Source organism: Terrapene carolina, unplaced genomic scaffold, assembly GCF_002925995.2.
Source record: "Terrapene carolina triunguis isolate 2854851 unplaced genomic scaffold, T_m_triunguis-2.0 Scaffold68, whole genome shotgun sequence".
Taxonomy (NCBI): Eukaryota; Metazoa; Chordata; order Testudines; family Emydidae; genus Terrapene; species Terrapene triunguis.
Genome location: NW_020664419.1, coordinates 59,071,316 through 59,082,878, shown reverse-complemented (window position 1 = coordinate 59,082,878; position 11,563 = coordinate 59,071,316). Strand labels below are relative to the sequence as shown.

At 44.2% G+C, this 11,563-nt stretch overlaps 1 protein-coding gene across 1 annotated transcript in view; it reads left to right on the top strand.

Moving 5' to 3' along the window:
- CPM (carboxypeptidase M) overlaps window positions 1-11,563 on the top strand; it is an 83,367-nt gene that overhangs the window by 59,656 nt on the left and 12,148 nt on the right. The window contains exons 4-6 of the mRNA XM_024198228.3: window positions 7,440-7,612; window positions 9,853-10,037; window positions 10,298-10,468. Of these exons, the coding sequence (XP_024053996.2) occupies window positions 7,440-7,612; window positions 9,853-10,037; window positions 10,298-10,468 (529 nt within the window). The remainder of the gene's footprint in view (window positions 1-7,439; window positions 7,613-9,852; window positions 10,038-10,297; window positions 10,469-11,563) is intronic.

The window sequence follows — 11,563 nt, the reverse complement described above, 5'->3', positions numbered from 1 at the left end:
CCCCCCCCCGGGGAGCCGTGCGGCACCTCCCCAGCCCAGCTCACCTCTGCTCCGCCTCCTCCCTGAGCACGCCGCCCCCGCTCTAATTCTCCTCCCCTCCCAGGCTTGCGGCGCCAAACAGCTGATTGGCGTTGCAAGCCTGGGAGGCGGGAGAAGTGGAGCAGCGACCGTGCGCTCGGGGAGGAATGCTGTAAAAAAAAAAAAAAAAAAAAAATTGGGGGCACTGATTTTTGGCGCCCCCAAATCTTGCCGCCCTAGGCCACCGCCTAGTTCACCTTAATGGTAGCAACGGCCCTGCCTCCATGTAATGAAAAGAATTATTACTAAAGAAAGGTTTCTAGATAGGAGGTGGATAATCTGGTGGATAAGTGGGTTGCATTTTGGTTGTTTGTGATCAAATATCAAGTATTATTGAGGTAAAAGACCTGCCAAAGCAAACCTTTCCATCTAGCTACCTCTGCAGTTCCTGTGTTTTGTGTCCCAAGATTTTTTTTTTTAGACAAGTGTCTTCTTTATATATTTGGATGTTTCCCAGGGATTTTCAGAAGCCTCCTAACTCTAGACAATAGAAATGAGTGAAAGCCACATCTAGATCATCAAAATTCCCAGGAAGAGTCTGGCTAAAGGTGACGTGCTGAGCACCAGGAAAAAACAAAACCCCAAGAAAGTGCTTCAAGGAACCATATGAAAACTGACTAGCAGATTGTCTCTACTGTGCACCATGGCATGAAAAAAAGAAAAAAAAATTGAAGATGCTGAGAAAAGAACTTGCAAACGATGTGTTTGATTATAGAGTGGACTGTTCTCTTTTCTGCTAGATTCCCACCTTTCAACTCTAGCCTAAGTTAAATAACTTGGATGTGATGTATTTTGCCAATAAGCAGCATAACACACAAGTGTTTATACTGTAACTAAAAAACAAGGTCAGTAGCACTATGATTGTTTTTGGCTTTGGAAATCTCTGAAGTCCGTTCACCAAAACATGACATTTTAAAAAAGGCAGAGGATTAATCTTCATCCACAACATATATAGTGCTTTAAACCAATCTCAAATTACTTCCCCCCTCCTTTCCTCCTCTCACCCCACCTCCCTCTATTCTTCTTCTTCTAAACCATCACCTCCTAAGCTAACTAGAGACTGTGGGATAAAACAGGTCTACTTGGTAACACCTAGTGCACTTACTAGCTCTGCAACAGGCTTTTGACATTTCATTCAGTGGCAAAAAGGAGGAAGACACAGCATGCTCATGATATTCAGTAGTTCTCCTGTTTTGTTACAAGTGGCAAATATCAACAGGTTGGCACAGATACAGCTGGATACCATCCAATAAGGAAATGTATTTGTACAAATACAAGTTTTAAACCGGCTATGGCTCATTCAAGTATAAACCCAGCAAACAAAGTGGGGTATACCTGGGCCATTTAGTGCTTGGTATTGTAGTTCAGGGCAACTGCACATGTATTCCCCCTCTGTGGTACACCAAGCACACCCACTCTAGGTTCCTGGTTCTTCAGCCATCACCTCTATTGAGTAAAGACACAAGTCTCTCTCCTTCTGGACTGGGTTTTTTTCCACCGCAGACAGCGCAGGTCCCTGTGTACACTGATATTCCCAGCAAGCCAGACTGCCTAAACAGGATAGAGTTTGCACTTTACTTTCTCCATAAAGGCTAAGGTAGCGTCATTGCCAGCAGTTATGAGTACCACACAGCTCTCTGTAAGCAAGCACATTTATTCTTAAGGTGAAAGCACTACAGAGAAAACAAAATAATAAATGTTTTTAGATGCAGGCTAAAAGCTTACCAGAAATCACCCATCAGTCTTGTTGGGTGTTTCTTTGTCTGTTGGTCTCTGGAGAATCCAGTTTGAATTACTTACTCTTTAGCCATGTTCTTCAGCCAAGGGGGAACTTCTTGTTTGGCTAACATTAGGAAGTCCACCAGGTCCTGGGAATACTCTTATCTTCCTCAGAGAAATATGAAGTTACCACAGCCTGGGGTCCTCCTTTCTGAAGGTAGCCCATATGTTGCACATAACCCTCCATATTCAGGAGTGCCAGGTTTGTATAATTTTAGTGGTGCCCAGAATGGGTCCAAGTCCCGCCCCTCCTCCCACACACACCCCTGCCTAAGCCTCTGGGAGGGAGTTTGGGTGCGGGAGGGGGAGGGTTCGGGCTCTGGGAGGGAGTTTGGGTGTGGGCTCTGGATTGGGGCAGGGGGTTGGGGTGCAGGAGCAGGTGCGGGCTCTGGGCTGGGCCGGGGGTTAGGGTGCAAGAGGAGATGCGGGGGGTGGGCACTGGGAGAAAGTTTGGGTGCAGTGCTTACCTCGGGTGGCTCCCGAAAGTGACCCGCGCGCACCCCCCCCCCCCCGGCAGCAGCTTCAGGCGGTGGGGCCAGAGGGGTCTCCGCTGCCCGGGCCACTGCAGCTCCCATTGGCCGTAGTTGGCAGAATCAGCACTTGGGGCAGGGACAGTGCGCGGAGACACCCCCCCTCAGGGGCTGCAGGGACGTGCCGGCCGCTCCTGGAAGCGGAGCGGGCGGGCGGGAAGCCACCTTAGCCCCGCTGCGCTGCCGGTAGTGGCGACAGGAGCCCCGGGCCCTTTTAAATTGCCCAGGGGTGGCAGGCTGGGCCGGAAGGGACGCTCTGGGGGAGGCATGTGGGGGGGCATGCAGGGCCGGGGGAGAGACCTGGCCCCGAACTTTGGTGGAACCAGTCTGCCGTGCTCTCATATTGGTGGAGCACGGGCACCACGGGCCCATACAACTCACTGCCCCGTCCATATTCAGTGGCATGTCATCATTTACCAAATGCAGGGCATTCAGATCAACAAAGTTGGGATTTCCCACGAAATAAACTCTTTTACTGTGGCCTCCAGATCTGGAGAGGAGTCCTTCTGGATGCATCTGCATGTACACCCTTCAGAGTTAAAGATCTCTCTATCCAGGTTCAGATCCCTTCCAGGTTTTTTCAAAGACCAGGGACTGTACTGTTTTGCCCACTGCTTTCAATACCTGTCTTAGCAACACCCACTTTTGTTCTTTCCATACCCACACTATTGTGTGGACAACATTCAGCATGTTAGGACCATTTTTAGCTTCCTTTTTCCTCTGAGAAGAGCTCTTCTTTTTAGTATAGGTCTGGTTGTAGCCTTGCTCTGCTGCCACATCAAGATCCTACGGTTTTAGAGCCATAGTCCGGCAGCTCTCTGCTTCAGCAGGCAGATATATGTCCTCGTCGAAATCATCTTCCTTCTGTAGTGGCCTTGGTCCACACAACTCTAGCTCTTTCTCCTTAGCTGAGTTGGACTTTGATCCTGGCTGGGCCTTGAGCAGCTTCTGGAGCTTAGTAAGCTCCTTTTGCAGCAGAAAGCACTGCTGTTCCCCTGTCTCCTTCTCCACTGTGAGGCAGGTCAGCTCTTACTCCCGATTTACTGCTTGCCCTATGATCCTGTCCCACGAAGAGCAGATATCTTCCAGCTCCTGCCGGTATTGCGTGACCTGTGTCTGTAGTTCCAGGATTTCAGCCTGGTTCCGATCAGCAGTAGCAGCTTTCTCTTCTAGCTCACCCCAGTCCCTTATTGTAGAGGTTTGCTCTGTAGATGAGGGGGCTACTGCCATTATTGCAGCCTCTGTTGTGCATGGAATCTTAGTGTTCGTACCACAGGACACCCGCTTCTTTATTAGACTGCTACCTGCTCCTTTGGGGAGGTCTTTCTGAATGTCTAGCTCATCAGCCAACGCACTGGTATCCATACAAGCCTCCTGGTACTCTCTCTGTTCTCACCGTCTTATCATGGGTTTCCAGACATGCCTCTGTGAGTCGGACCTGCACATCTACAGAGGCGGGGATCATTTCTCTGGTCTTAGCCTCTAGCTCAGGGGTGGGCAATAGTTTTCACAGGGGGCCCACTCCACGAATTTTGGTAAGTCGTCACGGGCCACACATTTCTTATTAATGAAATTACCTCACCATCTATTGTAAAAAGACCCCCATTATGTTCTTTACACAAAGTAATTACACTTAATAACAATTAACTGTATACATGATTATCCAAAACTTAAGGCAATTTATATTGCAAACCGTTTTGTGAACACTTGTAAAATTTATAATAATAACACTAACGCTAAGCTTTTACTTACAACTTATGTTCATTATTAAAATTAAGTGTAAAAGAAGAAATGAAACTCAGTGTGAAGAAGAAAGTCTCTGATGGGCATTAACAAGGGAGGTGAAGTCAGGTGTCATTTCTGTTGTTGCAGTGCGGAGCACTGCTGCAAGGTGGTCATCATTGATCCAAGATCTGTTCTTTGATTTATTGAATTTCATCACAGAAAATGTCTGCTCACAGACACAAATTGATCTGAACAGTACAAGCATCTTTTGGGCACGAGCCTTGATCTTTGGAAAGTTCTGTTCATTGAGAGATGCGTAAAACCTCGGAAGTGACGCTGATTTGAATTGCTCCGCAAGCAGTGCATCACACTGCAAGTCAATAAGCTCAAGTTGGAGGTCACTTGGAGTGTTGTCCACAGACCACATCACATGTGAAAGGGGAGGAGATCAAAGCTATGTCATTTTCTATCCTTCTAAAATCCTTAAAGCGGCAAGAAAATTCACCATGCATAGCGAGCAGTAATGACATATTTCTAGGTGCTGGTCAGATATTGTAATCTGTTGCAAAGTGGGGAAGTGTGTGAACTGCTTGTTTCCAATCTGATGGAAAAAGGAGCAACTTTGTCATGAAAGACTTGACAAGGGAATACATGTCATGAACAAAAAGCCCCCTACCTTAAAGATTCGAATTCAGTTCGTTCCTGTAACCCATAACATCAATGGCAAATGCGAAATCAGAGAGCCAGTTCACATCATTCAATTGAGGGAAATCCACATCTTTTCCATTCATTTTCAAAAACAAATCAATCTCTGCTCTCAGGTCCCACACTCTTTTCAGAACTTCCCCCAACCTAAGCCATCTAACATTTGTATGGTACTGAACATCCCTGAGCTCTGACTCAGACTCTTCCAGCAAAGAGATAAATTGCCTGTGGTTTAATGCTCGTGCTCCAATAAAGTTGACCAATTTTGTAACTGTATCCACGACATTGCTTAATGTCAGAACACTTTTGCAGAGGACCTCTTGGTGAATAATACAATGTAGAAAAATTATTTTCTGCTCTGGGTTTGTTTCTGTTGCTTGGTCTTGTATTTTTTTCAACAATCCAACATTTTTGCCTGTCAGATTAGGGCTTCCATCAGTGGTCACACTCACCAATTTCTTCCACTCCAATCCCAATTTTGAGACACTGTTATTTACTGCCTCCAGTAGATCTTTTCCAGTAGTCACATTTTTCATTGACTGACTGCATTGATGCCAGTTCTTCTGTGAGTTCAAAAACCTTGAATGAAAATTAACAACTGGGCTGTGTCTTTAATGTCACAACTTTTGTTGAGTTCCAGCGCAAAGTATGAAAAATTATTTACCTTGTTTTTCAACTGTTGGTCCAGGTTCTCTGAGATTTCTTCTATACATCTCACCACTGTTCACCTTGACAATGAAATGTTTTCAAACTGCTTTTTCTTGTCTAGGCACAATATCGCAGCAGAGTCAACCAAACATTCCTTGATAAATTCTCCCTCGGAGAATGGTTTGCTGTTTTTGGCGATTTTGTGTGCAGTCATGGAGCTTGTTCTTATAATTCCATCTTGTGCTGCTCATTTTTAAATTCTACCCCTCCACTGAAGTGCCATGTAATAAAATAATTTGCGCAAAAACTGAGAGCTATTAAGTATTGTTGATTTTGTGGAATGGTGGGTAGGGGGATGTGACAAAGTGCATTTACCTTCTTCTCTTTTTTGGCTTTGATCCTGCAATGAGCTCTGTGAGCAGAGGTGAAAGCAAGCCAATCCAGTCCGGTACAGCATACCAGTAAGAAAGTGGGCACTGATACATAGTCGACTGTATCGGCAGGGCCTCTGGTGGGGGGAGGAGGAGGCAAAAGGGGCATCTGCCCCGGGGCCTAGCAATTTAAAAGGGCCTGAGCCTCCACCTTGCCCGGGACCCTGGCCGCCCATTAAGTTACTTTCACCCCTGTCTGTGAGAATGGAGGTCTGCACCAAAACAAAGCCCTGTTGACTTTTATTTTGGGTGTTCCCCCTAAGGAGTTTGTTGCAGGGTCAGGGCCTTAGTTATTACTAATTTCTGGCTTCATAACACGTCAGAGTTTTTTGTTCATATACCAGACAAGGAAGATAATTATCAACAACTTAAGACAAATCGGCAAACTCATCAGTGACTATTACTGTGGTTCTCTGTATTTTTAAAGAGATTAAGTTTAAAAGAAATGAATTTTAAAAAAACATTTAACATTCATGTTATGTTTTAGAAGAAATCCTCTCTTGTGGGACTAGTTAAGTTATGTGTTTTGATGCCTAGCAATATGTGAACTGCTGCAAAGATCACATCATATTTCAAGAATCCTGTAATGAATAGTTCTAAATCCCACGTAAAATGCTGGTTAGGAACTAGCCCAAACCAGAATCCTTTATTCCATAGAAGTTTGTGACTAAGTAAGAACTGTAGCAGTTATTGTAAATTGTTATGTTGACAATTTTACAAATGCTGATGTATGACATAAGTCTGTACACCACTACTGGAAGCCACAGTTGTGGTGGTGATTTTGCTGTGTCCGTAATGATGCGAGTGGCAGTGCTGAAAGTCAACAAGTGATGCGTGGAAGCTGTGTATCCATATGGGTGAGCAGTGTTCTGTGGTACAATAAACAGGGCCCAGTGAAAAGATCCGTAGGCAGCGCTGCCGACAGAATTGCCGGGCTCCTGGTGAAGGGCATTATGCACCTGCCCCAGAAAGGTCCAAAGCATTGTGGGATCAGTGCAGAAATCCACAGGCCCACCAGTGGTTGAACAGTGTGTTGTGTGTAGATATGGTGCATGGTGTGCACCCAAACAAGATGGCTAGTAAGAAGATATTGCCCCATGCAACAGTGCAATTCCCTAACACAAACAACCCAACATCATTGATAGGATGGTTTTAATATTCTAACCTGCTAATAATGCATAGTTCTAAGATGGGTCTCAAACAAACAATCCCTATCTGTATACTACTTAAACGTCATTGTAGCTAGCACAGTTCAGTCCCCACTACAGAAGAAACCCTAGTCAATCTGAATTTAAAATCACTTGTTAGAAGTGGCCCCTCCACATTCATTTCTTTCTCTTCTATTAAATTACATTTAATTTTCTAGAGGCCAAGAACTGTAACAAAATAATGTTGACCACAGTGCATTTGTTTTATGATTATAGTTTTGTGTCATGTCTATATCATATAGTATTATCTTTGTCAGATCAAATAAGCACCATGTTGAGCGTCTTCCTTTCTTCACAGTGGACTTGAAAAATAAAAACTCTGCTTCTCAATACAGACAGTTGGGAGGGAGCTGCTGCTCCATTTGATAGACTTCCTGGTGACCAATGATCAGAGCGATCCAGTCGTTACAAGGCTAATCAATAGCACGCGGATTCATATCATGCCATCAATGAACCCGGATGGATTTGAAGCTACAACAGTGCATGACTGTTATTACTCAGAAGGAAGGTAAGGATGTGTGTTTTTTCAGCGTAGGGTAGGGGGCAGAGGAGACAGTAAGTAGGGAGGTTGTTGTTTGTTTCGTTAACATTTAGAGATAGCCAAGTGGCTGGGTCATACTTGGTGGATAGAATAGCCTAGGAGCTACACTCGGGATATGTTTTGGGCCACAGTCTTTAGAAGGCATACTAAATGGGGCACAGGGCTTTGCTTTGAAGAAACTGTCAGACACTGGGTGTGCGAGAGAGAAAGCGTGCGCATGCATGTGCCCTTGGAGATCTAGGGGCACGGAGAGGAGAGAGAGAATACCAGCTCTGAACTAGAGAGGAAGGATCATCGTTTTTAAGTGGTTTAAACTTGGGTTATTCTGGATTCTGACTCAAAGTACATCTTCTCGGGATCCCCAAGATGCCAAAAAATAAAAACGGTCACAAGGACTTAACTTCAACTGAGAATCTCAAATTTTCAGAATCAGGGGCAGGCAGAATGCCCTCTACCCCCAACCCTTCTTTGAGATGAGGTGGAAGATTGAAAACTTAAAATGAATCTGTTTGCTATGGGGGGAGGGGGGCATAAACGAATACAATGTTTAACAATACACATGCCTAACTGGGCGAAGCCTCCACGCCTCACCTGCCCCACCAAGAAGGAAAATTTAAGAATTCACATTAAAACCAGACATTTTATGCACTACAAAAGCACAGGTTATTTCACCCCACCCCTACAGCAGAACACTTACGGTGTCTCAGTTGATTTCTACTCTGGGCCAATTTTAGGCAAAGATGGAACAGACCGCTATAGAGAGCTCTACATCGGTGGGGAGGTGCTGTGTAGTGCTTCCTCTAAAGCAGTGATGGTTGTATTCTTACAGCACATCTCCACTGAGAATTTTTGTCAATTCTCTGACGGTTGGTCTAGCACCAATGTTGCTAGCATAGACTGCCCGCAGCATTTTTACACCTCTCTGTCCATATTGCTTTTATCCAGTTAAGACAGGGTAAAAATATTAGCAGCCATGTTCACACTAGCTGCAGTGGTACTAGACCATTGGTAGGAGAACTGTCAAGTTCCCAGTGAAGACAAAGCCTTAGGCCCCATCTATGCTAACAAAAGGTAGAATTACAAAGCAGTATTACAAAGCAGTCTCAATAATGTGGATGAGGTTGTGCAAATGGAGCTGGGTTCAAGGGATATTGCACTAATGGCAGCTGGCTCTGTGTGTGTAAAGTATTTGATGCCAAAGAAAACGTAAACGTTGTGCCACTTCTGCAAACCTTTATATGCTCTAGTGTTATTGCTGGTGACCCTGCAGAGACTAAAAAGGGTAGAAAATTTTAAAAAGCCAGAGAAAAAGAGACAGAATGGAAAAGTATAAGGAAGAGAAATGCTAAGTGGCAGAGAACAAATTAACAAAGTTGGGAAGGTAGAGGAGAACAAAGTGCCCAATCCTGCAACTCATATTCATGCAAGTAGTTGTGCTGATTGTACCAGGACTACTTGTGTAACTAAGAATTGGGTTCTCTTGGATCTTTTGCCTTGGCTGTCATACTCACTTTGGCAACCTAGGGGATTTGGCGCCTTATTGAACTAGAGTAAGCCCTGCTTTTGGATAAGGTAGATATTTATTCCTGAAACAAGTGGGCTAAGAATCTTTAAATGGAGCGTGGGATTTTTTTCCCATTGGGTGAAGCATCCAAAGGATTGATGCTAAGCTAATGAGACTTTTAAAAATTAACACCCAAAGCTAAATATTAATCAGATGGGTAGACTGTCCTAGTGGAGAAAAGAAAGGAAGAAATAAGCACTTGGACACAGGTTGGAATTTCAAACACCGTCAGAGGAAAAAAATGCTTTGAATATCTACAGAGTTTTTTTTATAGCCACATGCTTGGGATGACTGCATTACGACTGGCAGTCATGTGTGAGTCATAGTTTCTTTTTAAACAACTGAAAAACACACCCTTTTATTCCATACACTCCCTTATTTGGCTTATGCAACAATCTTACATTTTACTATGTTTTGTGTGATGTTTCAAGCATCACTCCCAACGTCTCCACTTGGAAATATATTAATTACTCTACAGTAATCAGCCCATGATTTGTGAAAACACAGTTTGTGATGCTCATTCTTTCCATGTACCGTTCCAGTAACTCTGTTCCCAACAGTCACGAACACAGATCCAAAGCATTGTGAATCTACTCAGATTCAACAGATTAACAAATATAGAACTGTATTTTCTCTCTCAAAGGTTCAATAAGAATGGGGAAGATCTGAATAGGAATTTCCCTGATGTCTTCAACAGTAACAATGTCACAATCCAGCCAGAGACTCAAGCAGTGATAAATTGGATACAAAATGAGACATTTGTTCTTTCAGCTAACTTGCATGGTGGAGCACTGGTTGCCAGTTATACATTTGATAATGGTAACCCAGGTAAGCTAATATCTGTGTTTCCTATTTGGGTCCATTTTTTTCTGCCAGCTTCAGTATGAGCAAAATAAAATGCCTGATGTGTTGAAGAGAAGCACCAGACTTACACGAGCTCAGATGTGTTGGGATACACGGATAGTACAGTTTCACTGGATCACACAAACTGATGTGTAGGTTTGGGGCTTCATATTTTTTATCTAAGACAATATTGTGTGTGTTTTAACATTAACTTGGCTTGTACCATGGCCATCTTTATTATACAGCTACTGGATTTTTACAAGGCTATAGCAGATCACGAGATGATGATGTTTTCATACACCTTGCAAGAACCTACTCTTCCAACCATGCCAGCATGTACAAAGGGAATGAATGTGGGAATAAACCAGTCTTTCCATATGGCATTACAAATGGGTATGCTTGGTATCAACTGAAAGGTAAAAATTTCAGTGTTTTCCAATTTTCTCTGATCTCCACTGCTTTTATTTGATTTTCCAACATGTACTTGCTAACACACCTCTGCATTCCTTGACAGCGAAAGTTCTGTGACTTGTCCACACTAGAGTTTAACTCAAGTGAGCTGATTGTTAATTAACATGAGCTATCCATCATGTTTGCACATAGCCTGGGCACTTCAGGACACAAGCTTTTGTGGAGCATCCAGACGAGCATGTACAAACATGTTAGCTAACACAAGTTAATGGACCAGCTTCCACTGGCTGAGTCTTCAGCTCCCCCCTGCCCTCAAGCCAGGCTCTTTTACTGCTCCATCAGCCAGCATGCCACCTGTCACAGTTGAGGGCAATTGCACCTGTATTCCCCCTCTGTGGTCCAGCAAGGGCACCTGCTCTCAGGCTTTCGGCTACCCTGGCTGTCACCTCTCTTAGGTGCATCTCTCTCCCTTCTGACCAGGGTATCTCCAGTTCTCTGCCTTAGAATCATAGGGTTGGAAGGGACCTCAGGAGGTCATCTAGTCCAACCCCCTGCTCAAAGCAGGACCAATCCCCAGACAGATTTTTGCCCCAGATCCCTAAATGGCCCCCACAAGGATTGAGCTCACAACCGTGGGTTTAGCAGGCCAATACTCAAACTACTGAGCTATCCCTCCCCCCCTGTGTTGTTATCAGTAAAAGACAGGCACTCAGAGCAAGCTTCTCTTGCCCTCTCTTCAGAGACTAACAGAGGGATCAGTAACAATTGTAAGTTAACCACCTAGCACTTCCTATTTTATTATTAAGATAAAAGCACTACAGAGAAAACATCAAAAACAATAAAAGAACCTACACACATACTAATCAATTAACTAGCGTTCACCTCAACCCTACCATGAGCTCTGGCAGGAGCAATCTTTCAGAACCCCACTCAAGGGGTTTCCTGGCAGTTTCAAATTCATCACAGCTTCAGCTCAGAACAAGCACACTCATGACAAGCTTAGTCCACCTCTTATACAGTTCAGGGATCTTTGATCTGGAGTTTCCAGGAGCAGGTAATTAGCAGACACTTGGTTTCTCTGTCCAGGGCATAAGTTCAAA